The sequence below is a fragment of the Triturus cristatus genome, chromosome 5_1 (genome assembly GCF_964204655.1).
Source record: "Triturus cristatus chromosome 5_1, aTriCri1.1, whole genome shotgun sequence".
NCBI lineage: Eukaryota > Metazoa > Chordata > Amphibia > Caudata > Salamandridae > Triturus > Triturus cristatus.
This window is the reverse complement of record NC_140587.1, coordinates 419,615,367-419,629,212: the sequence shown is the minus strand read 5'-3', so window position 1 is coordinate 419,629,212 and position 13,846 is coordinate 419,615,367. Positions and strand designations below refer to the sequence as shown.

Genomic DNA, 13,846 nt, shown 5'->3' with positions numbered 1-13,846 from the left:
CGGCCCTTAGACTTGTCATTAAAAAGAAGGGCTTCGGCTCAGGCCCGCTTCCCTTGACGAGGATGTCAGCCCCGCTGAGGCTTTGTACGAGCCGGAGTCACAGTGCGGACCTCGAGACCCTTCCTTTCTTTGGCTCGTTCTCTGCTGTGGCTCCCGCAAGGAGACAGGTTGTCGCTATCTAGAAATCCCCCGTTTACTTACTTACCAGTTACAACCGTTTCTGTCTCCAGTCCGTTGCTGCCACCTACAGCAAGGAAAGGAGAACGGCCCCGCGGCGCAGCGTGAGACATTCATAGCTGGGATTCACTAGAGAAAACAAAGGTTGAGACACCTCAAAATATGTCTCAACATGCCTCAGAATCCACTTAATAACACAGCTGAGCTAAAGTACAGCTATGCTTACTTATTAAAACCGAAAACCACAAAAATTAACAGCTTATGGTTCGGCCGCAGTTCACAACTTGTACATCAGCCATACAAACCTTAACTCGCACACCAAATGCAACGCTGGTGGCCTCACTCTCAATGTGACAAGTGCCATTACAAACATTGTAAATCATCCTACATGAAGTTGCATGTCAAATGGTTCTTACCCCTGTAAAAGAAATAATGATTGTGGTAGTATTTATTGGTTTGAGTATGTGTTGTTATTTAATTACATTTAGTTTTTGTGGGGTGCTATTTATTGTTATAAGTATCAAGAGGTCGTAAGCTTTGCATTTGGTGTGACTGTGGGATACCACAGAAAGATGTTTTTTGTATCCTTTATAACACTGGTAATCAATGGGGCTGTACAGCTTCGATTGAATCTTACTCCATGCTTCCTTCCAGTTTAAAAAATCGAAATTGTATCTCGGGTTTCAAAATCACTTTTATGTGTTCGTACCTTCTGGTGTAGTGAAATGCACATTCTGTTTATTGACCAATACAAACAGTGTACACGTGTTACACAAAGACACTGTCACACAATCATCCTGTCTGACCCAGAGAGGACCAATGCTAGCTGCTACCTCGAGTGATATATGCACACTCGTTCTACTTTTGTGTGAAGAAGCATCCTATTTGGACCCAAAGGCTTCTGGGTAATTATAGGCGCTAAATATAGTAGTTAAATGTTAATACAAGCAGCGCCACATCAGATAAAGCCCCCTAAGCCCTCCCTCTCTCTATTTAACTTATGCCTGTCCATATCTCCATTTATCCTGGTCAAATAACTGCCTTTATTTTCATCTGTTTTTTCACTCCCTGCCTTATTGCCCTGCCCTTTTTTTATCCTTACAGAACGAATATCTGTACTGTGTCCACCCCACTTAGAAAGCAGCCTTTCTCTCACCTGTAGTGCAAAGCAGTAAAACACCTCTTAAGTTCAAACGGATGAACCCAACTCTGTATCACGATCGCCATCTGGCCACTACCATTCGTCATAGGAGTTATTTAAGAAAGGAATTAAATATTTAACATGTTCCTTCTCTCTGCGCGTGGTAGAAGGTCTTTGGTAGAACCCATACTCCTTCCTCTCCTGATCTTTCCCTTCCCAAATATCTTCATACTAAGTTACTGTGCAAGCTATCTTACCAGCTTCTGTTTCACCTCTCGGGTGGTGCTCATCACAGAGTTACATCACTCCACTCTCCTTTTGTGTCTGTGTCTTAGTTCTTTTGTAGTAGGACAACCTACACTTTTTAATTCAAAGAGCACAATGTCCTACCTCCCTACTACTCCATGTGAAAGAGGAAAGTGTCTAATGTTCAGAAGGGTGAATGACCAGGGAAAAATGATAGTTACTATTTTTAATGTAATATCTTTCATAGCGCTACTCATCCCAGTTGAGGAGTTCCTAGCACTATGCATCATATAAATATATTATACAGAGCCAATAACTCATGCAATTGTGCCAATCAATGTACAGGGCATGATACTTAAGACAATGAAGGCTACAAGGTGTAGGTGTTACATGTCCTCCTTATTGGCAGGCATCATATGTTATAAGTGCTTGGCGAAGAAAATTCAAAGTCAGGATTTAAACGGCAACGTAGCTATTGATATTATCAGTACTAGTAAGACTTTATTGTTCCCCAAAGGAACCCTTCTTAGCACCCTTAGGGTAACGAAAGAATGAGAGAAAACAATAAGCGCCTAAACATGTGCCTTGCAGTTTGCATGCAGCTCCTTGACACCAATTTCAGCTCACTGTGCTATATTACAATTGTAACTTATAAACTGTAAGAAGCAAAAGGATCTCTACAACAAAACCCGTATCCCACTGCTATTTACATTAAGTACAAATCTATGCTCTGGATGTCGCACATTGCCTTTTGCAGCTGGCACATTAGCCTTCTAGTACTTAAGGAGGAGTAAAAACTGTGACCAGATAAAACGCAGATCTCACTGGCAAGTGCATTAATCACCAGAGTTATCTTACTCTTACCTCAAAATTGCTGGGCACCCAAAGATCTCTGCAGTAGGAGCCATAACCCTATGCGATATTTTAAGATGCACTGTATTTGTGAGCGATTAAGTAAGCCAAAAGAGGTTTACTGTCACATACTTCCTTGTTGCCAGTTTCTTTGCAGCAGAGTATAACAAATATAACTGTATAACATAACTGTCAGACCTTGCTTGAGAGAGAGAGCCAATTGGATAGCCAATGAAAAGGTATCTTGATCCTTAAAACAGTTTCTGAAGAGAAACCATTCTGTTTGATCAGACTCGGGTAAATTGAAGTCCAGTAACTTGTCTGAGATCTCGCGCAATGTTAATGAGCGCTGTAGTATAGTCTAAAAAGGTGTTCCATTTATGGTGATGCTGTTAAGTGGTTAAATTGAGCCTGGGGTTATAGGTGGGGCCCACCAACACTCGTTTTTGGGGAGTAGGGCTTATTTAGGGGTAGGGTGGTGGATGGAAGAATCAAAACAACACAGCTCTGGTATTTATCACGTCCGACACCTGATAGCTACGGCCGTGGGCTTTTGAGAAAAAAAAACTTGGGCCCGGCACTCATTGTTTTACAGATATACCTCTGGTGGTGTCACTCCTAGGCCATAGGTTCTTTCCATTCTCAACGTGCAGGCATACCTGTCGCTTCATGGCGGGGCTGGCCGTGGGTTCCTAGCTCTTTAATATGGATCTTGCGTGGCGGTATTGCGTATGCAGGTCTCCTATTGCTAAGAGATGTTATTGACTGCCGATGATATATCAGTGAGTTCTCTACTCAGAGGTCCAAAGCTACCCCACAGTAATGGCTTCCAGTGAGCATTACATGTAAACATACATACAGATATGCAGTTATTGTGGCACATTGTTGGAGGACAGCAGAGCGGGTGAGTTTACGTAGATGCTGAAGCATTGCTGAGTGGGTGAAACCAATTTGACCTTGTGTTTCTTATTCAGGGGCGATAGCTGGAATTGTGGACCAGCCCATGCAGAATTTCCAGAAAACGTCCGAAGCCCAGGCTTCAGCAGGCCACAAGGCTAAAGGGGTCATCTCAGGCGTGGGGAAAGGAATCGTGGGAGTATTTACCAAACCAATCGGAGGGGCGGCTGAACTGGTGTCTCAGACGGGCTATGGTAAGTTTGAGGAAAGTGATTATCCCAATGATTTTTTTCACAAAGACAACTATTCGAATGTACACACCCCTGTGAAGGTTGGTTAGATTTTCATTAATTGATAGATTGATCGTTACGAGTTTGAGCTATTCTACTACTGCAAAAAAACGGAATATTATTCAATTGTGTCTATGCTACATTTACTTTGTATAGTGCTTCATTGAATTCAAACTGTATAGCGTTATGTGTTTTAGCAAAAGGATTTTGAGAGATTAAAGAGTAGGGGTATAGACGTTAACAAACAATGCATTTTCTTTAGGTACTAAGGCCGTAGAAGAGATAGTTCTATTGTATGTCATTTTCTGATTTCTAGAAGATGTTCTTTATGGGGAGTGAAACACACCATTCACCTTTTCACTGAAACTAGCTAGTGCCAGGGTGTCCATGGATTAGTGTTCCTATAGCACAGCATAACAAAAGGTTACATTTCTACAGCAATATTCTCCATGTTCTGTTATCTTTTCGAACCCAGGTATTTGGTTAAGAACAGTCTCAAACTTGAGGCACTACTGTTGCAGTTTGAGATACAGCGATGTCTTGTTCACCATGAAGCACATGCATAGAATGTGGGGAAGCAGTACTATGGCTTCAGTAATATTTTACTACTCAACCTTTCCGAGAGCCTAAAACCCATCCACATGGTACATACAGTTCCAGAGTGGGCTTTACTCTCTGCAGTATTAGGCAGAAATGCTCCTCTAAATGCTGAGCCTGGCTAGGTTGGTTTTAGGGGAGGGAGTTTTTTTCATGGATTTTCTCTTTTGAAGGCTTGCTTCGGTGAGCAAAGGTGAACAGTTCCCTCTCAGACTCTCCCTTAATATTAGCAGCATATTCCGACTTCCACTGTCGCTCTGTCATGACCTAGAGGCAATTGAGATATAAGAAGGCATTCACTGTGCGATCAGAGTTTGCTGACTATTAACCCACGTGGTGCAAATGAAAGAATACAAACCTATAATATCTAGGATCTATAAAAAGGCCCAGAGCGCAGGCATTGCAAGTAGGAAGCAGGCGGCTTGACATGGGAACATGACTTAGGGCGCACTATTGCTGATGAGCAATAGAGCTACTATTTTTGCTGATGAGCAATGGAGCTACTGCTGCTTGATGATATAGGACATCTTGTTGAATAGTAGACATGGACTTATTTAATTCAGGCTTATACAGCGCTTCGAATACATTCCCGAACGGTTCTGGCAGTACGGACTGGTGCCGACGTTATAGCCGTGCACCAGCTGACCTTATGCATTTGGCCTGGTGGTGCTCGGGAATGCAGGCGTCCTGGAGGATATCTTTACAGTGATAGGGAAAATGGTGGGGGTCTCTGAGTCATGTTCCATGACAGTCTTTCTGGGCTATGTGACACTTGCTCCAAAAGTGATAAGGGAATATACTGCCCTGTCCCTGTTATTGGCAGCGCAGCAAATAGGGAGGAAATGGGGCAGGGACCCCCTTCCAAGGGTTCAGTGCAGGTTTTGGCGTACTTCAGTAATGCAGCAGATACCTATAGTCAGTTAATGCCGCTTGTGTTCAGAACAGAGAACAAATGGCCCCGCTACAGGCTTATCTAGTAATGTATTCTCCAAAGGAAAAAGTGTAAACACAGAGATGGAGGGCATTCATGGGGGTGTTAAATAAAGATTAGTCATCTCTGCTAAACAAGACAATCAATGCGCTTCAAAGGTATGTATTTGATGAGGTCTATCTAATAGACGGGACCGAGCTTTAGGAGACATTGTGTTGTCATAAGGGATGCCATGTCATGTCAGAATTTGTTTATGCTTTGCATATGATGTTCTATATGTAAAAAAGTAATAAAAAACAATGTTGACTATTATTTAATATGCATTCTTTAAATGTTGGTAAATAAAACCTCCACCTACCAAAAATGTACTAAAATTCTGGTAAAGTAATGTTTTGCTAACAGGCGCCAGGCTACGAGGCAGGCTACAGCTTGAGTTTTCATTTTCTACCCTGAGGTGGCAGCAGCACCTCAACAGCATTGGTGGTTCCAACCACTCACCTGCTTGCTCCAGAGTCCATAATTATCCTCCATGGCGCGCGCATGTTCACTGGGAAAGGTTCCTCAAGGCCAATGTTCAACCCTTTTGCTATATTCTACTCTACTCAATGCATTAAGTATGTTCTCCAAGTTCTAAATGGCACAGTAACCTGCACCCTCCATCGATTAATGTCTATCAACTAACTTTCAGTAAAGATTCCTTTACATCCAAATGGTACACACCCTCGTGAGCTGAACACAAGAGGAAAGTGACCTTCTGGAGCTTAATTGAACGTTGTCCGACTAAAACATCAGCTCGCCCATCTGCTTCATCTCATAGCACATCATAGGGCTAGCCACCTAATCAAACAAGCATTGGCATAGCCAATAGGTCTTTCCTTTGGGACCTTATAAGTGTTTAGCCATGCAACACTTGATGTTGTTGCACCAAGGATATTGTGCTGGATAACTAAACACTTATAAGGTCCCAAAGGCGAGACCTATTGGCTATGCCAATGCTTGTTTTGTACATGTCTTCCACTTCTTCGGACTCCCTCAGTGATCGCAAGTGACTTGAAGGTGCATAATGCGCCACAAGTGGCAATGTACTAAGGGTGAAAGCAATGCCTTGGAGCACCATTCTCGCTTTGCCTTCATGTTTGGGGGGTGTGGCGGGATGCGGGGGTTCCAGTGATGTTTCCAATCACATGAACGTTACAGTGCTTAGATTCATTTAAACTGGCTTGGAACGACAAAACAAAGACTGCCTCCATACCATGTTTTTCTCAAGGCTAAGATTTTCAAAAAGTAAAGCCGTTTCGCTTTATAAAAATATTCCCGGAGTGTGCACCTGGCAGGGATGTTCTGTCTTTTAACAAACGAGGAAAGCTCACGAAGGAGGGCCGAACTACCCAGGGATCCTGACCCACTGCGCGGATGCAGTTTATATCAGGTTAGATGACGAAGGGTGTGGGTAGCCATAACAAATTGGTTAATTGTGCTGAAATGTGGTTCTGGTCGGTTTCTGTGCTTGACGTTTGTATAGCACAGTCGGGCGTTAGTATAGCATCACAGCACTTCTGATAAATGACGTCATTTAAAGTGAATGCTTACAAGTAGAAGTATGGTGAGGAAGTCTAGGGTCATAACATACAATAACAGTCCCCGTTGCAGAGACACCAGATTTTGGGTACGAGAGGGCTGCTACGGAAAAGTAAGCTAGTCAACAAGCGATCTAGTAATCGCTACAGGAAAAACAAGCAGGCAAGTGGTGCGCGCGCGCCACAGCGAGACATCTCTTTTCTATTATTGTGCACGTTAATTGCAAACAGATGTCACACGTGCGGATAACCGCAAGCAATAGGCTGTGGGCAGAGCAAAGGCGGGACATGCACCCGCCATTGCCCAATTGCGTGCTGTCTTTCTTAGAAAGACGCACGCAAAGCCCAATAGCCTGTGCGAAAAACAAAAACACACACAAGACCTTATGGTGAGCTTGGTGAGCTTTCTGAAGCCCCTTACTAAAAGTCTCGCAAGCAGCGCATGTGCGCTGCTCTAGGCTCGACCTAAAAAGCAGCATTGAATCATATAATAAAAATCTGGGGCTAGATGTACGAAATTTCCATTTACAAAAAAGTTGTGATAAATTGTGCACTTACTTCTTTACAAGTGGAAAATAATTTTGCAAACCGATCTATATGCCAATAGGAGATGCCAGAAGTCTTATCCACAGACCTGAGTTTGGGGGATATGGATTCTGTTGTAAGGGAGTTCGGCTGGGTCATGTGCCCCCCCCCCGTCCAACCTGTGTGAAAGTACAGCATGTAATAGGTTTGCCTTCGTATGGAGATACGTAGTGGGGTAAGGGAGAAGTGTTCGGGTCTTGAGGCCTTTTATGTAGCCCAGGTCATCTATGGAAGTGTTTCCACCTAGGTGGTTGTGTGTCCGAAAAGTGCAAGGTTTGTGGATCTTCATCTGGGGTGTACTGTTTTTGATATAGGTTCTAATGTTAACATGTCAACATGAGGGACGAGATGTGTCCAGAGCTGCCGACTCTGAAACTGGTGAGCCAGGTTTTAAGTCCCTGCATTGGCTCAACATCCAGTGATTATTGGCAAATGACTTCCATCTCAGTGGTAAAAAATGAAAAGACCCTTGTGTAGTGTAATCTGCTACTCATTTAAAGAACTGCAATACCTTTGGGTCAAGGTTGAACTATACAAAAACTTGCCCATAGTAACAGCGGCCTGTCTTTATCTTGCAATATTTATTTTTTTCTTGGGGGAAACCTGCCTGTGTTCTTGAGTGTTATGTTTGCCAGCCCAATAGTGATCCGTTGTCCCCTGTCCCACCTGCTCCTTGGCTCCCAGGTAGACGATAGCCAGACCGGAGTGCATATAGCCAGGGATATCTGAGCAGAGCTAGGCAATGAAGCATCCGTTACAAGGAAAAGGTAACTGCTGTCTGAGCCACATAAGCGAAAGCTTTGCAGTCTGCACTGAGTGAAATATTAGCCAGCAGAGAACTGGTATGATTTATTGATTTGTAGTTGCATTTATATAGTGCGTCATACCCTGACAGAGCATGCAGCACATATAAAGGGTTGATAGCACGGTATATATACGTGCACGTGGTTGCAAGAATGTAGATTTGCAGTGTGTGAGGGAAGCATTTTGATACTGAATCTTTAGTTACTTGTCCCCCATACACAGATTTCCAACAGAATACAAGGACACTTGAATACAAATATATTAATCAATGTAGGACAAATAATTACTCATACCCCAAAAAATAAAGACCATCAGAATACACGACTCATGTCATCTACAGACAACCTACAGAAAAGAGGCTCCATTAATTGTGGCAGCTGCAGCTTTTAAATCACTTTCCATGTCCGTGACAGTATTGAATGGTGAACATTCAGAAATCCCTGATGCTGCTGAACATAGTCCCACCCCCGCCCCTCCCCCAAGCCTGCAGATTACTGGGCTGTAGTGCTGAGCGCTGCTGCAGTATTATGCACTCTGCTTTATGTCCGATGAGGAGAAAAAAAACATTGCACAGTAGGACGCAATGCCGGGCATTCTCTGCTTTATGTAAAACTACCTTTTCAAAGGGCGTGATCAAGCTTTCAATAAATAACAAGAAGCGCGAGCAAAAAGTGGACGCAAGTGGTGCGCGCGCAATGGGAAAAGTGAAAGTAGGCTGCGCGCGCAAAAGTGAAAGTGATGGCGGCTGTACATATTGCAAAGCTGCCGGCTGCGTGCGTGCACGCTCGCGTGAACGCAAGCTTGTCGCAAGCCAGCAGCACTTTGAAAACTCACCTACTAAATGTCTCTCCAAGCAGCGCATGCGCGCTGACTCAGCGAGACCTAAAAAATACTATTGCAGTGGTGTATCAGCTGCCTTACAGTATCCTGGTGAATTAGTTGAAGGTTTCTTAAAACTCCTGGACCCATACAGCCTTTAAATTGCACCCTTGTTACTCTTCAGTAATCCTTTGTTTCATGGAACACATTTTTGGTATTTACCATTTCATCACAAAGGGTGCTTTGATACACATGTATAGACGTCTGTTACTGAAACACAATAACAAGGTATTTCATGGCGCATCAAGCTTAAATCCATGTCTGCAAAAATGATTTGTGGTACCGTTTACTGGGACCGCATTATTGCTTGTGGACGTGGTGGCTGTAGGGGGATGCTTTGTCAGTATCAGCTTTTTGATGCCCGTAGTATTCCCCTAAAGTTACGATTGTTAGCAAAGTCATATTAGCTTTGATAGGTTAGGGAAATATTTTGAGTTTACAATGCCCCCAGCTTTTTCATCCTGAGTGTGTTCATGGTGCTGTGGCTGGAGTTGCATTTGAGCAAAAGTGATCACTATGTGCTTCGTCTGTCAGCCCGTAACTTGTTATCCATGATTATAGGATTTTCTGTAATTCCCTTGTTCTTGATTTAGAAGACAATAATCCATTCCAGTTACTTTTGATATTTCTTTGTCTTTGAAACTCAAAGGTTGTGCCTTCTCCAATGACTCTAGAGTTTGCGTTGTTTCTAGATTCAAAGGTTCATACCACCACCCGTTCAATTATGTAGAGAGGGAGACCACGCCTGGTTAGAGTTGTTAGTATCTAGATTTTAAATAAAAACGGCATCATTTCGAACTCATCTGTCCGCACCTACATTTCAGCACTCTGGGGCCCTTCTAGTTCCAAATCAGTGTGTTTTACATTGTCATCTCCTAAGCTTCTTAGCAAATTCTTCAATTGACAGATTCCCAAATTGCAATATAGTCACCGCCACAGCTAAGAAACCTCACAGTTGTTGTTTGTCATTGCATTTGAAGCTTAGAATCAATCTTATCTCTATCTAATGTCTTAACTTCGCAATGTATACAGCGATTGGGATTCAACATCTATGATACCTAATCTATTTCACAGTTTATGCTGCTTTATGATTGCATAATCAAATATGTTATTACTTCTGTCTAACCCCTGCTACAATGAATGTGCACAATCAAAGGCTTAACATACCCAACACATGGGATGTAACTGTTTTTTTCACATTTAAGTTGTAGCAAAATAATGATTTTGTATTATTTGTTCTAAGGGAAGGAGGTATGTTTTTCCTACTCTAACAGTTTAATCAGAATTAGCTCAATCTTACAGAAATGTTGGCTGTGCACGTTATACCTGAATGTATAAATCAGAGTTGGATTGGTAGACTCTTGAAAAAAATAGTGCAGATGAAAAATGGAACTGTACAACAAACTAACCGCAGCTACAGAGGATTCAACCTGTGCCCTGAGCAGGACTGGGAGGTCGCTTTTTGAATAAAGGCGGCAGCACGGTAGCCTCCACAGATCTCTCAGATGGTCTTTTTTACAGAAGTGACCAACATGGCTGTTCAGTAACAAGCCTTGCTAGAGCGTCAGGATATCCACATGAAATAGATTTGCACACAGGAAATCTAAATAGGATTTATTTGCATTATTAGTGGTCACTCTGAAAATCCCTTTTGTGAGAGAATTTTGGAGCCCACTGCTGTTGAATGAGAGCTGCTGTTCTATTCCACACGTTTGTTGCACGGGCATACCGAATAAAATAGATAAGAAAGCATTTGTTTGCATTTTGTGTCACTTTTGCACACCCATATGTTACACACAGCATAATCACAGAGTTCGCTCTATGAGCAGCCTACACTGAAGCAAATTCAAGCCATGATGTCACGGAAGCAGTTTTTAGAAATTATTTATTATTATGTCCTTTTTCGATGTGTATTGTTCAGCTTGATGAGTATTAAGTGCTGGGCTGTAACGTTCACCCCAGGTCCGATGGCTTGAGAGGGGGTTTTCTATGGCAGTCATATCTTTTCCCAACATTGATTTTCGTACCATCTTCAGACCCCGATTTTCCACTCAAAAATCTGTGTAGACTGCTTCAGTTTAAATTCAGTTTGTACCAGCGCTTGAGGAAACATAGCTCGCATGCCACGTGAGGACCAATCAATGTGTGTGGGTACATTTTTAATAGCTGAGTTTAGAGACTTTCTATTTTTGTGCTGTATCTAGGGAAAAGTTTGTTTTTCAAACTTTACCCTCCATGACACATCTACAGAAGTATTTCCAAATGAAGCTTGAGTGTTAACGGTGCTCGTGACTTTGTGTGTGAATTGTAAGCGATGTGTACGATGCATGTGCAGAATCATAGCTCTCTGGGGGGGCTTGTGGTGCTCCTAATTGCTAGCCCATGGTTGGCTCTGCAACCTTCATTTTTCTGTCTCTAGCTAATGCTGGACACCGGGGTTAAGTGCACTTCTGTTAGACTCTAATGTACAATGAATTATTTTGAATTGCAGCTTCCAAAGATGTGACATCATTTTGGACCTGCACTCTATTATGAACTGTTCTAAACAGATGACATCACTGCGCCGTGCAAACCGTTGCTGAAAAACAGCAACAAAAAAAACAATAATCCCATTCTACGTTCTTTCTCACCACAGGTATTCTGCATGGAGCTGGTCTTTCTCAGCTTCCTAAACACCGCTATCATCCAAACGATCCGCGTGCTGACCAGGCCCCGAACAGCCATGTCAAATATGTCTGGTAAGATTATCGAAACACTTGCTCATTTTTGCTTCCACGTTGTTTATAAATTAGTTCTGGCATGTTGTCAAGAGTTTGACTTGCTTCTCTTGGAAAGTGTGAGTTCCAGCGCCTAAGGGAGAATTAAACAGAGCCAGGGTGCTAATGGGTTCCTTGTCGATCATGATTGATAGTCATGCACTGGGCTATGGTCAGCTCCTTGGCTTCAGAATTAAAAAATTCAGGGTATCATTAGCAGGTCCTACAACCGTCTACTTTACATCCCTTGCCAAACATGGCTAACTGCCCTCTTATATGTATTTAATATATATTTTCTCACATTGCTCCAGGCGATCTGTGTATTAATGTTAAATAGATAACTTTATTTCTCTTAAGTTCCTGGGAGGGAGTAGTCTTAGATTGTACTTCTCTAAGGAGGACATGTGGTCTTATGGCAAAGTTGATGACTTTAGAACCTTACTGGATTGTAGACCAAGTTTCCCTACTTGACCTTTGTACATCTCTTGCACTCCATGCACCTAACTTCAAGCATCTGGCTTAACAGTTGTACCTTGACACAGGCCAACCTCTAGTACCGTACAGAAAATGGGAGAGTACTGTTCTACCTGGAGGTGACAGTTTGTGTTATTCCACTGTTCTAAACTCTTTACTCACTTCACAATTTATTGTGTCTCTATGCCAGTATCTGCACTGGTCCAGCCAAGTTTTTGATTTTGCACTGCAAGCCTTATCACTCTTCCAACATTGTTTGGTGCAGGATCGAGCCGGTCTGTCCACTCCCTGGCCTGTCACCATTCACTCTCTCCACAGTTTGTGGTGCAGTGCTTAATCAGCCCTGTTCACTCACTCACCCTACAGTTTGCTGTGTTGTGCAGTGCAAGCATTCTCATGATCCCTACTGTTATCAGTGCTCTGCTGTACGTGTAACATCTCTCATGCTCCCCTCAGTTTGTAGTGTTGCACTATGAAAGTCACCTCCAGCACCCCCATCTGCACTCTGTGCTGTCTGTTCACTTTCCAATCTGTTCCAGATGTCTACTCTCCTACATTTAGCAGTATTGCACTATGCAAGTCTCTTCACAGTATGCAATGTTTGCGCACACTAGTCAACTCTGGTCTCACTCGCCCTACAGTTTGCGATGGTGTGCCGTGTAAACTTTCTCTCCCTTCATATAGAGCACTCTGCTATTTACCTCTCAACTCATGCTAACCACCGTTTGTAGGGTTGCACAATGAAAGTCACCTCCAGCACTCCATCTACACTATGTAAGGTTGTGTTGCACTCACTGCTTACTTTGCTGTCAATTTCCTATATTTACTCACTACAAGTCTTCTCACTCATTCCGCAGTCTGTGGTCTTGGGCGTTACAAGTCTCCTTCCTCGCTTTACTTTTTGCCGTCTTGGCCAATACAAGACTTTTCACTCACTCTCCCCACATTAGGTGTTGCCTTACTCTACGTCTCATTTCTCTGTACTCACTCCCCACAGTTTGCAGTGTAACTTACTCAGTCTCGAATCACTTGGTGGCTGCGCCTTACAAGTGTTCTTCGCTGTTCGGTAAGTTTGCGTTTCCCCTCTGTCCTCTGCTCCATAATGAGGTCTTTACATTCTATGGTCAAACGTCCTCGACCAAGAGGACGTGTTGAAAAAAGTTAAAGGTGCGCTTGTAACACTGTAGACACCTTTCAGCAGCTGTCTGAGAAAGCAAAAATATGGTTTTGACTTTTGAGAACTGTTAATTTCCTATGAATAACAACTTGCCAATGCTGGCACAGGTTCCTTCCTTTTCTGGGTTTATTCCAGAATGTTATTATTTTTTCTAAGATTTTTATGTACATATTTTTTCCAAATGGAACTTGTACATTTTGGCTTCCTGCCTCGTGGGGTTATTTTTTCGCTGTTTACGACGTGTGAGTGTGATGCTTACATTGTTTCGATGCATAAATATCACCGCAACACTCCATTTTATTTGGATCCCTGCCAGGGGTGGGCCAAAGGGCATATGTATGTTGAAAGAGCTTTGATGAACATGTGATACTTGTTGAACTTCAGGAACAAATTAGACTTTATACTCGAGAAGTTCAAGCGCCATTATGTTAACTCGCCATACACAAAATATGTCAAGAGGCAG

The 13,846-nt window shown here is 42.8% G+C and overlaps 1 protein-coding gene across 1 annotated transcript in view; it reads left to right on the top strand.

The window, feature by feature from the left end:
* VPS13B (vacuolar protein sorting 13 homolog B) overlaps positions 1-13,846 on the top strand; it is a 2,934,705-nt gene that overhangs the window by 2,899,312 nt on the left and 21,547 nt on the right. The window contains exons 59-60 of the mRNA XM_085605186.1: positions 3,391-3,567; positions 11,612-11,714. Of these exons, the coding sequence (XP_085461312.1) occupies positions 3,391-3,567; positions 11,612-11,714 (280 nt within the window). The remainder of the gene's footprint in view (positions 1-3,390; positions 3,568-11,611; positions 11,715-13,846) is intronic.